Below are 18,577 nucleotides of genomic sequence, written 5' to 3'. Positions count from 1 at the left end.
GTCCTCTAAGAGCTCTATCCTCCTTCCTTCTACTCGCCAGCAAAGCAGATGTCCCCCTGCCCCAGACATCTCAGGCTGCTTCCACGGAAGGTCCCAATTCCCAGAGGACTAGCGCCGGCCACCTTCCCTAACTTTTGCTGTCTCCTTCTTCAGCCAGCCCAGTCCTGTGTCCTCAGAATGGCCCCTCTCGCCTCACTCTCTGAAGTGAGTTACACGGCTCAAGGAAAAGGAAAGTGGCAGCCGCAGGGGCTGCCGGGCAATCGCTCCCAAATCATAATCCCAGGATGTTCTCCAGGGAACAGACTGGGATAACCTCAGGGGGGGATGGGCCACTCTAGGCCACTCTAAGCCTGAGGGCTGCCTACCAGGACCTCCATTTCCCTTCCCTTCTCCCCATCTCCTGAACACTCAGACTGATGGATGGAGCAGCTCCTCTGTCTCCTCCTATTATACCTGCCTGCCTAAGCCAAGGACGCTGGGTCGGGAGGGCTCTAGGCTGAGAGAGACAGGGGTGTTTCTGAAGTTAGAACCGGCTTTAAAGCATCTAAAATGTCACCCACCCTCCCAGAGGAGCCTCAAGCGGGGCTTCCCAGAGCCTAGCACCAACCTGGGCAGTCCGGGCCTGCCGTGACCACAGCGTGCCCAAAGCCTGCGACGCTTCACCAGCAAGGCCAGCAGGAGCAGAGCCAGGAGCTGGAAGAAGAGAGCAGAAGTAAGGCTTGGGGGTCAGGCTTCCCAGAGATCTGAGTTCCAAGACGTGTCCCTTTGGGTCTCAGAATGCTCCTCACCCACCCAACGCATGCTCAGGTGACATCTTGGGGACTAGCTGAAAGATGACGGAGTCTGGGAGGTTGGACTTGACCAGTACTTCCAGTTCTGGGGGCACTAGGTCCCCATCACCATTCCAAATGGGAAGACAAACCCCTCTGCCTGGACTGGCAGCAGGTGGCAAGGTGGGCTGGACTTACTGACAGAGAGGCCAGGCAGGCATGGTGCAGGGCAGGTGGTACTCTGGGCTGGCAGGGCGGCTTCACCCTGTGGAACAAACGAGCCACAGGTTTCGCTGGCTCTGGGGTTGGAGGAGGCCTCTCCAGCACCTCCCTCCCTCTCCCCCTCCCCCAGCCTGCCTAGTTCTGCTTTTCAGGGTCAGTCTGGACCCCCCTAGCCCTGTGTTGAGCTGGTCCTGTGCCATGCTATAGGGTTGGAGACAGGAGAGTCTGGGAAAACACAGAGTGTGCGAGCTTGGTCTGAATATCTCTTCTTGTTCACCCAAACCTCCAGGATTCTCATCATCCATCTTTAGGGGACTCCTGACGGCCCAGAGCCTCACAGACCCCTGTGCAGGACGGAGGCGGAGCCTACCGTCTGAATGGAGCAGTCTAGCGTTTAATCCTGTCTGATTTGCTTCTGATGCCTGACTGATCTAGGACTCGAAGGGTCCTTTCTCCTTCCCCATTCCGTCTCATTAAAAGCTTGGGTGTACAGCAAAACAGGTTGTGTTACTACGCAAGGGCATAAATCAGAAATCCAGTTCTCCGTGCCCTGTGCCCGCTGAGCTGAACACACTAAAAGAAGTGTCCCTTTCCCTGATCACCACAGAGGCTCCCTGGGGGCTGGCAGAGGTCCTGCTCTGGAGGTAGTTAAGCCCAGAAGGAGGCCAGTGGAAATAAAGGGCTCGGTGAGGACGGCCAATGCTACAACTTCCATGGCTGGGTCATGTGGCAGAGAAAGCTTGTCGATTAAAGACGGCTAAGTGGGCCGGCTGGGTGCCAGGACTGGGATAGTTTTCTAGAATGCCCAGCTTGGGTCTGAGAGCCAGAGGGAGGTTTCCAACGTGAGTGAGGCCTGGGAGGATGGGGGTGTGGCATGAGTGGGATGGGGAGGGGGGGAGGAGTTGGGGTGGGGAGTGGAGAAAGGGTAGAACTGAAAGGAGTCTGCTATGGCTCAGCTTTCCTGGCCAGGAGGCTAGGTCACCCTCTTGGCACCTGCCTGCTGCGGGCTGCGTAGCAAAGAGGTGTGAAGAGCCCTGGGACCATCTGCCGGGTTGGCCTTCTCCCTCCAGCTGGTTTTCTCTCGGAGACTTCCTGGGTTCATCATTGAGGTGGAGGGGTCAAATGGGTCTTTCCTGTGCCATTTCTAGCCCCGGCAAAGCTGTTCCCACAGGCACCATGCCTGCCATACAGGAGTGTAGGGGATATCTATTTGTGTGAGCTTGGTTCTCATAGCCTCTCACTCCCAAGCGCAATGGGTGGGATGGGCAGGGCTCTGACCAGCCTCAGGGCCTCAGGAGTACCACTCAAGTCCCTAAACCCTTCTCCGGGTCTAGTTCTGCTCAGCCCAGTGCTTCTAGCCTTGCCAGGACAGGGACGCAGCTCACATCAAACTAAAAGCCACCTTGACCCTGGAAACCTTATTTAGGGCCCTCTCTGGGGATCCTCTGGTCCTTATTGAACATAAGGTTCCTGACACCTTAGTTTAGTGTGTTCACTGGGGGGGGGGGGGGGCCTCAGGCTTTGTGTGATTGGTCAGACAGGATAACATAGATATTACCAAAGAGAGGGCAAGGAACTCCCTCTCAGGAGAGATGCAAGCAGGTGCTAAAGAGTGTAGAGGGGAGAAGAAGTTCCACCAGACTTCTGAGAAGAAGGTTGGAAGGGTTGAAATTGGATCACCGCAATGAAAAGGTGACCTTTACAGCGTTGGGGGGCTTGAATTGGACAGAAGGTGGCATCTCCACAGGAAAAGAACGGAGGAGGCAGCCCTGGGGTGTGGAAAGAGCCTGAGCAGGGAGAAGACAGTGTGGCTGGCACTAAACAAGTCTCTCGGCTTTCTGGTCCAGAGGGAGGCCAGGGCAAGGTTAAAGCTGGTGTGGGAGGCACTGTGGAGGCCGCCTGTGCAAGGCAGAGGCCTCAAGCTTAAAAGTCTGTGGTTGAGTCCATCCTGACCCCGAGGCCCCACCCTAGCTCCATCCTACCGTGCAGGGGCACACTAAGTCTGCATCCTGGAACTCTTCAAAGCTTTGATGTAGCATACCCCTGGGGTGTCTGACTCACATAGGGAGAGGTGAACCCAAGTTCATCTCCTAGGGAATCCCCTGTACTGCCAGTTTCCCGTTCTCATCTTTGGGGGGTGGGAGGAAAGAGGTGGGGTTGTGTCTAGACTTGTTTTTTTTCTAAATAAGTAGATTGCAATAATCCTCTTCATTCTACAGACCCACCTCCTCCACACAGATGCATTTCCCACCATACACTCACTTTCTTCTGAGCCTGGTCACAGATTTCCCCAACAACAGAACTAGTTGCAGGTACCTGGCTTCCTGCCCGTGCCCAGCCTGCCCCCTGACATTCACAAGGACACCGTTTCTGATTGGGTCCTCACCCCAAGTTAGGAGTTTGGTTTCCTAGGAGAGTCTAGGCTGCTCCTCTAGTCTAGGCCTGCACGGCAGAGTTGGGGAGGCTGGGAGAGGGGGAGTCACGAGGGCCTTGCTGACCACAGACTTCTTCTGCAAGTGGCCAGAACCCTAAGTCCTCCAAACTACAGCTCCTTCCCTCGGGTCTGGGTGGGGCCCCAGTTCCTGCTGGGTGACCCCAGCCGAGCCATGCCACAGCCCTAGCCTCTGGGGAAGCACTTGAGCATTTTTCCTTCTCCAGTTTCAAATTTTAATGGGGAACAGATGTACACACATCTGGCTTAGTACCTCCCCCTCCACCCCATCTCACCCCACCCCCACCTCTCCGCCTTACCTTTCCAGCTCCTCAAAAACCCTCAGATGGAGCAGGGGCCAGGAACAACAGGAGAGAGCTGAGCTCAGGGTGCCATGGAGGCAGAGGGACTTAGGGGAGAGGAGTGCCATGCCACAGAAAACTTCGGTGCCCAGACTAAGCAGGTAGGAAGGGTCAAGGCCAAGATTCTCAGGACACCAGTGGGGTGAGGGTGAGTTGAACTGCATGCATACCCTTCCTGGGCTAACCTGTGCACTTGCTGCAAGAACCAGACCTCCTTTCTTTCCATAACTCCCTAACCGCCACTCAGAGTGGTCCAGAGACAAGGTCACAGCTTTCCGCCGTGACTCCCAGGTTTTCCTCCTAGGGTTTCTGACTCTCCCATGCTTGTACAAACCATATACCTGTCACCAGAGAGGTCTGTGACACCCACACTGCTCCCCATCCTAGCTGGCTACAGGCCAGATGGTCTCAAGACCTTAATAATGGCTCAGGAACTGTTGTTCTCGGGTATTAGAGACAGCCGGAAGCCCAGAGGGGCTGTGACTTACCTAGTGTAACACATCAGATAAATGGGAGAGCCGATCTTAAATACTTGCCCAGGGTCTCTCTGCCTCCATCTTGGGCAACCTCTCTACCATAATCCATTCTGATGGCTGACTGAGCCAAATGCCACACTTACCCCTCTGGCTGCACCTCCTCAGGCCCTAGAGGCTCCTCAATGTACCAGCTGCTGTAATCATCTGTCACCCCGGAGGAGGTCTGGTTCCCATCCTCTGCTGCCTGGGACGCCATGCTCCAACCTTTCTTCCTTGAACCCAGACAAGGGAGAGACAGAAAAGAAAAAAAAAAAAAAAAAAAAAAAAAAGGCATACAAATGTGAAAAGAGGCTTAAAAGAAAGAAAACCAGAAACAAAGGAACATTTCTTCTTAATCCCAAAGGTTACTTTCTTGCTTTTAGCTCTCTGGGAAAAGCCATCTGGGACTTCAGGTCAGGGGAGGGCTGGTGGCGGGGGCTGGGAGGTGGGGTAGTCGGGGGTGGGGTGGGAGGGGGGGGTGTTCAGGAGTCTCCTCTTGTCTTTTCCCACCCAATCTTGCTCGGTCTGGCAGAGTCAGAGTTCCAGGCTCTTGCTGAAGCACCTTGTGGGCCAACTGACCTGCTACCAGCTGGTCCACTTGCAAAGATTTCCCCAGTGCAAACTGCCTGCACAGACCCCTTCCTTCCCCGCCCCAAGCCCACCCAGATGGACCCACAGACAGAGTAGAAAGGGGGCCAAGGAGGAAGGAGCTGCAGAGATGAAAGGGTGGGCGGGCTGTGGCCGGCTCCACTTGGTCTGCCCCACAGCTGGGTTCCCCACCCCTCCTGCTCTGGGGTCCACCCCAAACCCTCCCCTCCTTGCCAAGGCTCCCTTGAGACCATCCCCCAGTGTCCGCTTGCCCCTGGCCAGACCCTTTACCTTTTCAGCCTCAGTGCTGGGAACACACCATAATTCTTGATGAGCCCCCACAGATGGATGGCTGCTGACCATGCACATGTCTACCTCTAGCACCTGCCCCGAGCTCTCCCCCCTAGGCACAGCCCCTCTGCGGAGCCCAGCATCGCGGCGTCTTAGGACAACACCCTGCTGATGCTGGCCACAGAGACAGGGGAGGAACCTATCCACATGGTCTCCTGAGTGTATATGAGGGAGAACACACGTGTTACACTAGTAAAACCTTTTTGTTCTTACGACTTGATTTCACAAGAAGATAACACCCCCACAGGCGGAAATGAGTCCTTCAAACTCAAACCAGACCTGCGAGAAGATGAACCTTGCCTGCCTGCCTGCTGCTCCGCTCGCAGCCCCGGTGAAGGGGTGAGGGTTTCCCTCTTCTCCCGGAGGAGCTGGACCCCTGGCTGCCCCCTCCCTTCCCTGGCCCAGCCTGTAGGGAGGAGCAAGAGGCAGACAAAGCAGAGAGAGAGAGCTGTTCTCAGCTGGGACCCAACACTCCGAGGCTCCCAGCCCTGCGGTCCTCCACATTCCTCCCGGCACGGATGCTGAAAGGATTTGAGCCATGGCTTTGCCCGGATAGGCTTTAAAAACATTTTTATTACGTTTATTTAATTTGTGGGTGTGTAGTTGGGGGGGGGCAGCACATGCCACGGCAAAGGATGGCTTATGGGAATTGACTCTCTCTCTCCATCATGTGGGTCCTAGGGAGGACAGAGCACAGGTCACTGGGCCCTGGTGGCAGACATCTTTACCTACAGAGCCACCTGACGCCCCCCTCCTTTAAAAAGGAAAGCATTCATTCATTCATTTATTTTTTTTTTCAACAGAAACTTACTGACCACCTACTATGTGCCAGTACTGTTCTGGACGTTGGGACTAGAGAGATCACAGTTCAGGAGAATAGCCAACTAACATATGTACTGAATCAGCCCCAGAGCCTGAGGGTTGCAGTGGGAAAAGCCATGGGGTGTCCTGATTAGCCCCACGGCAACTGTTTTTGGAAAAAGAGGAGTGGGAATAAGAGGATTCCTGAGGAGAATCACCTTTGGGTAGAGCTCTGAAGGACACCAGCTGGTCAGCAGGCCCGGACAGAGCAGGCAGGAGCTTGTTCACTGCAGGAGGAAGCTCAGGGCGGACAGGGCCTCCGTCTCACAAGCTCTCCTCTGCACTGCTAGCAAAGCCCATCAGGCTGGATGGGGGCCTGAGCCCTATGAACCTTCTCTGCCTCCTACCCAAAGGACCTGTCTTCCAGGGAGATGGCTCCGACTTCTCTCCTGATCCCACAGAAGAAGTGCTGAGGCAGTTTTCTCAGACACAGGAGCCTACACTGGAAACCTGCCCCTCAGGCCTGCTGAAGGCTCCGGGGACAGGGCCTTGCTTCTCCTTCCCTGCTCTCTTTCTTCCCTTAGGACAATGTCTGGCTTCGAGGCCACAGAGACTTTAGAAACAATCTCCTTGTTCCGGAAGCTCATCTATACTCGTGGACCTCTGTCATGAGGTTGCTACGTGCCACGCCCTCTGCTCCAGCGCCCCAGCCTAGCACGCCCTCCACCTCTCAAGGGTCACAGACACTCAGCATAGAGAGCAATCAGCCCCTACCAATTTTAACCCTGCCTCCTGGGATGCCGTTAACAAAGAGAGCTCAGTCCCAGACAGGGGCCAGCTGCCTGAACAAGACAGACACTCCTGGTTGGCTACCTCAACCTGTCAACCTTGTCCTGTCTTAGAGGGGTTCACTACTACCTCCCAAGCCTTGCTAATTCACTTATTCCAAATATCTTAGGTGGCAGTCATGTCTCAGCTGCTGATGGATGGACAGGGTCATCCCATGAGACTTAGCATGTAGGGAGGTGGAAAGAGACAGCTCACTGTAAGCCGTCAGAGCTGGGGGGGGGGGATTCAGTGGGGGCGGGAAAGAGAGATGGGTAGTGCCGAGCCAGCTACCGCAGGCAGACTGGTGTGCAGAGGCTTCACTGAGCAGGTGATATGCAGCCTAGACATGAGGGGATGGAGGAAGGGACCCCATCAGGCTGCCTGAAGGAGCGTCTGTCCACTCAAGGGTGAAGCCATATAGAGAGCTCCTTGCCAAGGCCAGACAGGGTCACTACCCCGCCTCCCTGTACCACATCTGCTTCCTCAGAGGAGATTCCTATAAATGCTGCCCCAGACCCCAAGTTACTACCTCCCTTGTCCCTAGGGAGATGTAGCAGCCACCTTGATGGCAGCCCTACCTCCCTGGCAGGGATAAGAAAGTATAAACTTTGTTTTTCTCTGTTGGCATGGACCTAGAAGGAGCCTTGGGGCTAGTGTGCAAGGCAGGGCGGCGCTGGCAGGCGAAGCTGGACAGATTCCCACATGGCAGTGGGTAGGAACATTTAGGGAGAGGCAGACTACCTGTGCCTAAGTGTTGGTTCTGCCCCTGCAGCCTTGAGTGACTCCTTCCTCTAGTTGGGTCTTAGCCCCACCTCCGTGGCATCTGCCCACAGATTCTTCTATGTGGCTTCTCTCCCAAGACTGTCTTAGTGACTTCATGGCCTGAGAATGTCGAGGTCAGACCTTGTTGTAGCAAGCATATCAAAGCCACAGAGCCTGGCTATGGCTATTCAGATCCCTCCATGACTTCTACCTACCCTCTGGCTCCCCCTGTCCACTCTGGCGGGGCCAGTGTGGATGATACATGAGTAATGGATAACCATGTGCCACCAGCTAAAGACAAAGCCACTTCCTAAGCCCAAGGTTCTTCCTCAGCCCGAAACAAGATCAGCATGGTCCTCCCACCTGCAAACCAGAGGACTAGCTCTGAGAGGATGGGAATAAATTGCCTAGCCACATGGGCAAGCCAGTAAGGAGAAAGGCTGGGATCCAGGAATGCTAAGATGTGTCCTTGAAGGATTTCTGCAAAGTCCTGGCAACAGGCCCAGCCTGCTCCTGGGAGCCGGCTCCATAGTGGCCCCTGTACCCAGAAGAACAGCAGGTGAGTTCTGCCCTCAGGATGGGGTGCTAGAAAGAAGAGGAAACAGCCAGAAAGAACTGGAGAGACCCAAGGAGAGTGGAGGGCAAGGGAGGAAAAGCAATCTTGGGGGCTTCCTGGCAGAGGTGATAGGAACAGGGCTCTGAGGTCAGAGAGGTCTAGGCATGGTCACAAGAATGAAGAGTCTTAGGAAGCTGAGAGAGGGAATGCTAGAGGCCCAAAGAGCACGGAGCAAGGGAGGGTAGGGCTGCCCTCCCACTTAGCCCGTGTGAGCTCTGATGACCCAGATGAGGCTGATGTCAGAGTGCCCAGACCGCCTCCAGCTGAGGCCATTGGCCATCTGGGCTTGACAGGGAGAAACCTTGTCCCTTGGAATGGAGCTGGTCCTTAAAAGCTTTGGGACAAGGCTTCCTTCCTCTAGGTGTTTTTGTTCAAAGTTGATTAAACCTGAGGAATGTTTGTGTCCAGGAATAGAGGCCCACGTGTGTGCCTGCGGTTATCCAACTCTTCAAAGGGCAAAGTGCTAAGCTCAGAAGGAACCAACAGCAAGATGCCAGGAGTGAGGGCAGCACAGCACCTCAGAAGGACCCCCCAAAACTCCAAGGCACTTCCTGAATCTCAGCAGTACCCCCACATGTCAGTAACTCCATGATAACCCCCCCAGAACACCAGTGCGTCCCCTGAGGCCCTCAGAACTCCATAAGCATACACACTCACCCCAAAACTCTAGGACTTCAGCCTGAGGGGAGGGAGTAAGAAGGCCCAAACCCCATGAGCAGCAATCAGGGCCCACAGACCCCCATCACTCTCCACCCTCCCAGAGCCTTGGACTCTAAACTCAGTGGCACATCCTAAGTCCCACAGCACCCAAAACTTAGCTACACCCCCAACCCCACAGAAAGATACAGGGACCACTGGGTGCTTCAGTCTGCTGCGGGGCTGGGTGGTGGCCCCCCAGAGATCACGCAGGTAAACAGAAAGGCTGAGTCAGTTCCAAGAAGGCAGAGTGTGTTGGGGCTCTGCCTACCTGTACATAACACACCACACACAAACATACATCATCATCATCATCATCATCATCATCACCATCATCATCATTATCATCAAACAACCCCAGCACACACAGGAGCCAAACTATCTTGGCTCCACACAGTGGGCTGGGAAGCAGATCTGTCGGCTGCCAAGCTTGAGAGAAGTTAATGTGGGTGTTCTTTATCTCTTTCTTCCACTGCCAAACAGGAGGGTCAGAGCATCATGGGATGCCTCCCCGGAATTCTATGCCTCCTCACCTACACCACCATGTGCTGAGCTGGGGTAAGGTGAAGCAGAACAGGGGTAGCTGGCTGTTCCGGGGAGTGGCACATCCTTCCTCTCCCAGGGGAGTGAGTTGGAACAGGCCAGGGGAGGAATGATGGGAAGCTCAACTTCTGCTCAGGGCAGAGGCGACTTTTTTACTCTCGTGGGGTAATGCGTCTCCCTTCTGGTGAGACAGCTGATGAGAGGCCGGTGGCTTCCAGATGCTACTCAAGCTTCCCGGCCTTCAGATTTGGAGTGATACAAATGCCATGAAGATTGCACAGCTCTACGGTCTGGGAGTCTCCTTCCCCTTAGGGGTGGCACCACCATGGTACAGACTTAAGAAGCTGGCTCAAGCTTTGAGCTGACCACTGACTGCTGGCAGATCTCCTGCGGACCACAGGACAGGGGTTCCCACCCATCTCTTGTCTCAGAACTTGGGTCCTGATCTGACGTGACTTTGGCAACGTTCTTGTATTTTCTTTCCAGCTCCCACTCACTTCCCAGTCCCCTGCCATGTCCATAGTGGCAATCTGGTCCCTCAGAATGGCTCTACCTCTGCTCTTGGCCCTTCCGGCCTCCACAGCCTGGTTCCCAGTCGGAGTCCTACCCAGCTTTCCAGCTTGGCTCCAGCCCACTTCACCTTGAGCGCTCCCTTGGCTTCCCCTTCCGGGCTCCTTCCACTCCTTTGACTGATCTGGGGAACCGCAGAGTGCTCCTGATCAACTACAGCCCTCTTCTCTGAGGCTCAGCGCTGCCAGGGCTTGGGTCCTGGAGACAGGCTGGTTGTGAGGCCACCCTAGTTGTCCAGAGACGGGTCCCCACACCTGCTTTAAGTGGCACGGTTTGCTCTCCCGGAAGGCAGCCCCCTCCCAGCGCCAATCCTGCCCCTCCTCCTGCCCACCTCCTTCCTGCAGTGCAGTGCTGGGATCAGAGGGGCCTACCTCCCCCACCCCTGTCTAGCTCAGCTCTGTGCCCCTGAGCTGCTGGGGCCCCACACAACACACAGGGCCTCGTGTCTCCTATAATGGAGTCTCTCCGCCCCTCAACCATTTGCCCGAAACCTGATCCCCTTGGCCCTCAGAATCACCCCCACTGGAGAAACCCAGGCTTTGATGGCTAAGTTTCCCCAGCTGTGGCCATGGGTAGCTCAGGGACCGCCCCTCCCAACTCTCATTTGTCATCATCCATCACTCCCAGGGGGCCATCGCCTGATGAATTGTACTGAGCCCGGCCACCAGCTCAGCTTTTAATAACTGATCAGCACCCTGCTGCTGCCCAGCTGGGCTGAGGGCCCTGACCATGGGGTAGGGAGGAGGGAGGCCACACTTTGATGAAGCTGGAATTTCTGGTATGAGCCATTCTAGGGGGAAGCCAAAGAGTCCCACTCAGAGACCCTCCTCTTCCACTCCTCACAAAGAGGCCGAGGGGCTCTTGGTACCATTCATCATCCTAGTACATTTCTGCACACTCCCGAGGCAATGGGGACAAAACCAGATCCCCAGCACCCCAACACTGCTCACCACACTCCTTCATCTTCCTTAAAGGGACGTCCTGCAGGGGGACAGCTGCATGGGGAAGGAAAAGATGCTACACCTTCGCTGTGACAGGCAGAGCAAGGGATGAGTGGGCTAGGGCTAGGACAAGAAAGGAGTCCGGCTTCTCAGGAGAAAGACCTCGAGAGGGGAGTCTCCTTTTGGAAAGAGAAAGTTGCTGCCGTCAATCAGGGTGGGCAGCCTGGGGGCCATAAGCTCTCAGTGGCCCAGAGAAGAGAGAGGACTGTGGACGATGCCCCGGTGGGAGATACTCAGCTGTCCAGCTGGGAGAGATGGAGAGGGACTGCCAACAGCCCAAGGCTGTTGCTGGGACGCTGTCAACCTGCTGATGGCCTCTTCTCCTGGGAGAACTGTTAGTAGGTAGACAAGATTAAACCATGTGCCAAAAGAGTAGCCCTTGCCTGCCCTGCTTTAAGGCACTGTGAAGCCACTTTCATGGATAAGCAGAGAAACCCAAGGCTGTTTACAATAGGGAAAAAACGAACATCAATAAGCCCCGTGTGCATCAAAAAGCTTTGATAGTCTACAGTGATGAACTCTTTCACTGTGATAAACAAGGCACTTCCCAATATGGCAGATTCCAAGACATCTTGCCCAGGAGCAGTGACCATTCTGTCAGTGGTAGAGCGATACAGAAATCGCCGTCCTGTTTTGTGCTTTGGCCAAGAAGATGCATGTGTGTTTTGGGTAAAGACATAATAGGTGAATCTGGCAGGCATACAGCAAACCATTCAGAGTGATCACACTGTTGTCATGTGCCACAGGCATCCTTTTGCAGGTTCTTGGTCTCCTAGATAAGAGAATTTTTAAAAACAGATACAGAAGGAACCTCAAGGACTATTTATTTATTGGAGTCAAAGAGAAAGAGAGTCCCCCAACCAACAGGACTGAAAGCCCAATCTTAGCAGGTGTGTGTGTGGCAGGAGGAGGGCAGGTAGAGACATTGGGCTTTCTGAATTTAGGGATCCAAAAGCCAGAAGGTTCAGCAGTGAGTCTATGAACTTCTGAATGGAGGGGTGGAGCTTTGAGGTACAGAAGGACAGGCCTCACTAAGGGGACAGTTACGCCTCCATTTCTTTCTCCTTTGCCTTTTGGCTTATGCGGGTCTCTCCTAGGTTGCATATAGGGTTTTTCTCTTTAACCCAGGAGAGAGATAAGCAAAAATCATCCCCAGGCTAGTCCCGACAGGGGAGCCACTGGCTGTCTTCCACTGACCACCAAGCAAGCTCTTTGCAAAGAGAGCTACCAGACATCAGATATGCCAGTTCAGGTGCCAGGGAATGTCCATGTATCATTGGTGTTGTGTGTCCTAAATGGTTGCAGAGGGCCATTTCTTGTCTCCTTTTTTCCTGCCTCATTCATCCTCAGCACGTGGAGGAGGGGCAAAAACCTGACAGAAGGGTTTTACTTCAAACCTTTATCACATGTATAATCTTCTAGTAAGTGAAAGGAGACTAAGGATGTGCTGAAGCCTGATGTGAGTAAGAAGCTGGAAGGCAGTATGGAGCTGCACTGAGTGGACACCACTCTCGGCCAGTGTTGCTCATCCCCCAGGCTCTCTTGCAGCTAGATGCAAACTCTAAGCCTAAATGTTAGTCAGTGAAATGGAGAAAAGTATTGAGCATAACTCTTAGGACATGTTTTTAAAAGAAGGGCATTTTCTTTACATCTTCCTCCTTCCAGAAGGCTAGAATGCAGTCCGGAAGGCTAGATCTCAAGAAGTCTTTTGGGACTTAGAGGCAGAGGTCCTGAGTTAAGCAGAATAGAGCAGTAAGTTAGCTACAAAGTAAGCTGAGGTTAGACCATAAGGTGAATAGTCTATCACATGGTTCCATGGCTTGTTACAGCCAAAGGAGAGTTAACAACAGAGACCTTGCAAAGTGGCAGGGTCAGGAACTGAGGGGAAAATTAGGTCGGAGACCCCTACCCAATCCTCCCCGCCACCCCTGTTCCACTCACAGAACACTGCCCTATCCCCAGGAATCTCCCTTCCTATAGCATGAACTTGCTCTACTCTGGATAAGGGGAAGACCCCTTCAGCTCACTAATCCAAGTGGCAGGCCTGGGCCATAGTTCTCAACACCTTGTCTGCCTACTGTCCGTGTGCAGCTGTCTGTCCATCTCCAGTAGTAAACTTGCTTTCCATCTCATTATCCCACCTGGCTGTCTGTCCCTGTCCTTCAGTCTCTCCATCCTGAACATTAGCACTGTGTCTCATCTTTCTGTCTCTCTCCCTCCTTTAGTTCTTTCTTCCCTCTGTAAGAAGCACCAAATATGAGTCTTTTCTATCAAATACCGCAAAACTTGTACTTAAGACAAATTATTCAGATCTTTTGATCTTTCCCACCTTATAAGACTCTTACGCAAATGTCTTAATTCCCCATACACGCTATCCAGTAAAACCCTTGTTTACACAAAGGCCTGGCGCTGTATTCCAGGAATTTGATGGCCTGGAGCAGTGACCGTTTTCCCTCCCATCATTTCCAGTGTGCCGACTCTTTTCAGACCAGCCAATTGAATTAAGACTGTGAGGTCAGACCCCAGCGGATGGGGAAAACACACAGTCATCACCCGATTAAAATAAAAACCAAATGCACTTCCGGTCTCAGTGAGTTTGCTCTTCTGAGCTCATCCTTGATTTAAAAAAAAAAAAAAAAAAAAGTTTGCTTTGTCCAGATGCTTCAGTGGAATGTGGTGGTGGTCTCCTTCTTTGTCCAAACTTCTTTCTAAGCCTTCCCTTCCTTACTTTATTTATATCTGGTTGCTCAGGCTGGCCTTGAACTTGTAGCAATCCTCCCGACTCTGCCCCCTGAGTGCTAGGATTACAGTATGAGTCATTATGCCTGATTTAGAATATGTTCTTGTCTTTTCATTTTTTTTTCTATTTTATATGCATGTGCATGTGTGCATCTTTGTGTGTGTACCTGTGTGTACATGCATATGTGTGTGTACTTCTGTGTGTGTATGTGTGTGTGTGTATGCATCTCTGTCTCTGTCTCTCTCTGTCCCTGTCTCTCTCTGTGTGTGTTCATGTGTGTGTGTGTGTGTTCATGTGTGTAGTTCATGTATGTAACTTCAGGTATCATCCTCATGTGTGCTGCTTACCTCCTTTGTCTATTATTGGCCTGAACCTCAACAGTTAACTAGGTTTGCAGGAATTCAAATGCATGCCACAATACCCAGGATTTCTATGTGGATTCTAAGGATCAAATTCCAGCCCTCCCACTTGCAAGGTAAGCACTTTCCCATGCTCCAGCCCATCATGCCTCTCCTAACCGTTGCTATGCCTCGTCCTGTTTCTAACTCTGTGACACACATGCACCCCGTCCTTCCTTCCCTCCCTATGAAATTTGCTTCCTTCTCCCAAAGGTTTCAGATAGGAGCTCTTTTAGCCCCCACCCACCTCCATCTGGCCCCTGACAGGCCAACTCCCCCTGCTACCCAACCCAGTTCCTGCTCAGTTCTGCAGCTTACCTGCTCTGCCTGTCAGGAGTTCCTGGAGGCCTAGAGTCTACAATTATGAGCCAGCCAGCCACCACTGGGTCCTGGGAGCCCGCTGGGCCACCCAGCGGCCAGCAGTCAGACTCCCAAAGGCCAGTGCTGCTGACTCTGCCACCCCAGAAACTTTAGCCCTCACAGGCAAAGCTGATGAAAAGGCTTGCAGGGATGAGCCCCAGATTCTTCCCTGCAGCCTCCACATACTCCCACAACTCCTACCCTACCAAAGCCAGGGCCAGGAGATTTCAGGAATGACTATGGCACCCCTGGATTGCTCAGTGTTGAGCTTGGGGCCTCAGAGGCCTGATGGGGTCTGAGGAGACAGGCTTACAAGTACCATACAGGAAACAGTTTCCAGGGAGCCTGGCCCTCCGTGAAGAAAAGGGACCACGCTTCTATAATGACTGTTTTTGTCGCCTATAAGCTGCGTGATTATAAGTTCCTGACCTGGCCCCTAGTCTCTCGGTCTGTGATGTGCGACAGACTGGTTGCCATGCTTCTCTTTGCGATCCTGTCACCCTGTGAGCCTGGGATCCTCAGACCCGGAGGGAACAGGATGGATGGGCTTGAGAAAGAAGGGAGGCTTTGAAGGAGCTGGAAGGATGCAGGATACAGGCCTGTGGAGAGATGGGGTGATCTATGAATCCCACAGGCTGGGCCTTAAGAAACCTGAGCCTACCCTCCCCACCCACCTGTTCTCTCTGGCCTCTTTCCTCTGATGGAAGGGAATGCGTCTCAGCCACAGGTTCCAGCCACTTCCAGGGGACTCTCAGATGTCCCTGCTCTTGGTGAGAACTCAGCTTTATGCAGAGGCCAAGAGTGGGTGGGTGGAGAGGGAGTGGGAGGTAGGTGCCTGGAGATGGGGGCCTAAGAGCCCTCAGGAGCCCCCCAGGATGCTGGCAGGCAGACTGAAAAGAGTCATTGTGGGAAACAGGAAGAGGCCCTCTGGGGTGGCTAATTACAGGCGCAGGCTTTTCCAGACCCCAGCAGCCTCTGAGTGGCTATTCTTCTGCAGAAGAAAGGGGAGTCCAGGGCCCCATTAAGGCTTTCATGCTGGGACTGCAGAAGGTGTCTTAGAAGTCAGCCTTTTGAGACCACTGGTTCCCTACACCTTCCTCCACAATCAAGGGGGACAGGCCCTGCCACCCAGCACAGCCTCACCTGAGGTTTGAGCTTTTTGAAAGCTCTTAAAGATGGGAGTCCAGACCTGTCTTTCTAGGCATAGTTGGACTCAGTTTCTCCAAGTGTAAAATGTGGATGTCGTCCAGTCCTGGCTGCTAAGATGCTACGACCATCTCTGCAGAATGGAGGCCAGAACTCTTCTGAGAACTCTAAGCATCAGGAGGTCTTGCCTCCTGTCCTGTCACGTAGTACGGAGTCCGTCACAGCTTCCCACTCACCAAGGCTTCTGGGCACACCAAGGCGCCTCAAGTAGAGTTCAAAAGCTCCTTTACCCCTCATAGATGGAATCCAGCCTCAAATAGAAGCTGAGTTGTGTTTAATTTCTTCTTATTATAATAATGTGCATGGGTGTGTTAGTTGCACGTATGTCTGTGCATCAAGTATATGCAGATCCCACAAAGGCCAGAAAAGGGTGTTGGATTTTTTGGGACTGGAGTTATAGAGGATTGTAAGCCACCATGTGGGTGCTGGAAATCAAAATCTGGGTCCTCTGGAAGTGCAGCCAGTGCTCTTAACAGCTAAGCCATCTCTCCTGCTCTGGCTAAGTTATCTTTATCAATTAATCGACTCTTTCATTCACTCCATGGTGTTTTAATCACCTCCTGGCTCCCTCTTACTGACCTGGGCACACAAACCATCATGTGTTCCCTAAAGAAACGTCAATAGAGGGTGGGTAGGTCATCGTTTGAAACAGGACAGGAAAGGGTACAGGATAGCCAAGGAGAGTGTCCCTCCCTGGAGGGGCTGAAGGTAAAGTTTTGTTGGGCTGCAGGAGCACCAGCAAAGGCGGTCAGTGGGAAGGTGCAGGATGGACCTGGCCTGGTGCAATCTGAGCGGTCCCCGGGATGCTATCCTGTGGGAAGGGAGCCAGTCTGAAAGGACAGCACTGTGAGGCTTCATTCATGGGAGCACCTGGAGTGGGCAGGTCCAACTGGCATCCAGACTCAGGAAGCAGAAGGTAAGGTCGCCAGGGAATGAGGGCTGGGGGAAGGGACCTGCTGTTGAGTGGGGGACAGTCTCTGTTTTATGAGATAAGGAGTTTGAGAGCTTGAGAACACAGCAAAGAGAACAGGACACCCCTGAACTGGACTTTTGAAAGCCTTATCCGTCTGTATCTGTCTGCGTCATTTTTAAAGCCATTGGTGTTTTGTTGTTGCTTCTCTTCCTCCTGTAGCCCAGGCTGACCTCATCCTTGATATGCAGTCAAGGATGACCTTGAGCATCTGATCCTCCCGCCTCTACCTCCTAGGTTACGCTCATCTTCATGCAGTGCTGAAATCAAGCCTAAGGTTTTGGTGTGTGCTAGGCAAGAATGCTAGCAACTGAGCTACTTCCCCAGATCCACAGTTTTTATTGCTGTTTTCCTTAAACACTTTTATTACGTCTGCTTATCTGTCTATTTACTGTGTGTTTGAGTGAACATATGTTCTACAGGGCTCATGTGGAAGTCAGAGGACAATTTTGGGGGAGTTGGTTCTCCTCCACCACGCAAGCCTCAGGAATCAAACTCAGGTTCTCAGGTTTGGTAGCAGGTGCCTTTACCCACTGAGCCGTCCCATCAACTAAGTGTTTGTTTGTTTGTTTGTTTGTTTGTTTGTTTGTTTTTAAGTACATGTGAACACACACACACACACACACACACACACACACACACACACACCAAAGTGAGCCTACCCTAGAGACAGAATGGGAAGGGGATATTTGAAAAGGAATAGGATGCCAGATATTAGAGGGTCCTAAAAGCACGCTGAAGCCACCTCAGAGGCTTTGAGAAAAGACAGAGAGGGCAGCGGGGAGTGTGGCAGTTCTGAAGGGACTGGACTGGAGAACCAGCTGGGAAGACTCAGTTCTGCATACAGGCCTTGCCTGCTGGAGCATGGTGGTAGGGTACAGAGTGCAGGGGTCACCAGGTCTTGGAGCAGGCAAGATGGCTTCTCATCTGTGACGTCTCTGGGAGTGGCTTCAGACATAGGAGAGAATAGAGCTGTTTGTACCAAGCCACTTCGTTTCAGGACAGGCCTGGCAGAGACAAACCCAGCTTCCAGTCCATGGCTGGCCACATGTGGGTTTTCAGGAAGCCTCTGCCACCTACCATCTCCCCAAAACATCCATTCTGTGGCCTTTCCCTGTGTGGCTTACAGAGTTCCAAACCACTAGAGTTCCATGATGGCTTAGCTGTCCCACTGCCCATCACACAGAAGGGATCTACTGAGCGTCACCTACATGCTGGGTCACTAGAAGTCTTCCTTGGTGTCTCCTTGGGGACATGAAGAAACTGAATTTGGCAGTTGTAAAGGAAACCTGCCACATATACTGGGGCCCTTAGCTGGACTTGCCAGTAGCCATCTTCAAAACAGTGTCTTTTCTTTCATGAAAATGTTTTCAGCCGGGCTGGAGAGATGGCTCAGAGGTTAAGAGCACCGACTGCTCTTCCAGAGGTCCTGAGTTCAATTCCCAGCAACCACATGGTGGCTCATAACCATCTGTAATAAGACCTGGCACTCTCTTCTGTATACATAATAAATATATCTTTAAAAAAAAAAAGAAGAAGAAGAAGAAGAAGAAGAAAGAAAATGTTTTCAGCCAAAGTGGCTAACTGCAAGTGAACTGTTCTGAATGTAAGCTGTACTGTTCATAAGCATCCTCTACAGACTCAAAACTCTCCTTCTACAGCTTCAGGCTACAGAATTTCCCCAGCAGAAGGTATCACATTTTTGGGTTGATCCCAGGACATGTTTTGTAGAGGAGTTTGTAGCTAGACTGCACTCCTTAGGTTCAGACCTCAGTTCTCACTGGCCACTTGTCTTTCAACCTCACCTTCTCCATCTAGAAAACAGGAAATAGTTATGTCACCTTATA

At 52.7% G+C, this 18,577-nt stretch overlaps 1 protein-coding gene across 6 annotated transcripts in view; it reads right to left on the bottom strand.

Annotated features, from left to right (window-relative positions):
• Positions 1–18,577, bottom strand: part of Stra6 (signaling receptor and transporter of retinol STRA6) — a 111,988-nt gene that overhangs the window by 13,973 nt on the left and 79,438 nt on the right. For 3 of the 6 annotated variants that reach the window (XM_076576377.1, XM_076576378.1, XM_076576379.1), the window contains exons 2-4: positions 4,405–4,533; positions 969–1,035; positions 608–693 (exon numbers count right to left, since the gene is read on the bottom strand). In XM_076576377.1, the coding sequence (XP_076432492.1) occupies positions 608–693; positions 969–1,035; positions 4,405–4,517 (266 nt within the window). In that variant the 5' untranslated portion in view covers positions 4,518–4,533. Of the gene's footprint in view, positions 1–607; positions 694–968; positions 1,036–4,404; positions 4,534–4,879; positions 5,035–5,179; positions 5,318–18,577 lie in introns of those variants that run through there. The other 3 variants (XM_006971508.2, XM_076576380.1, XM_042281026.2) reach the window with 2 other exon arrangements.

This window comes from Peromyscus maniculatus, chromosome 7 (genome assembly GCF_049852395.1).
Source record: "Peromyscus maniculatus bairdii isolate BWxNUB_F1_BW_parent chromosome 7, HU_Pman_BW_mat_3.1, whole genome shotgun sequence".
NCBI classification, from domain to species: domain Eukaryota; kingdom Metazoa; phylum Chordata; class Mammalia; order Rodentia; family Cricetidae; genus Peromyscus; species Peromyscus maniculatus.
This window is presented reverse-complemented; position numbering and strand designations above follow the sequence as displayed.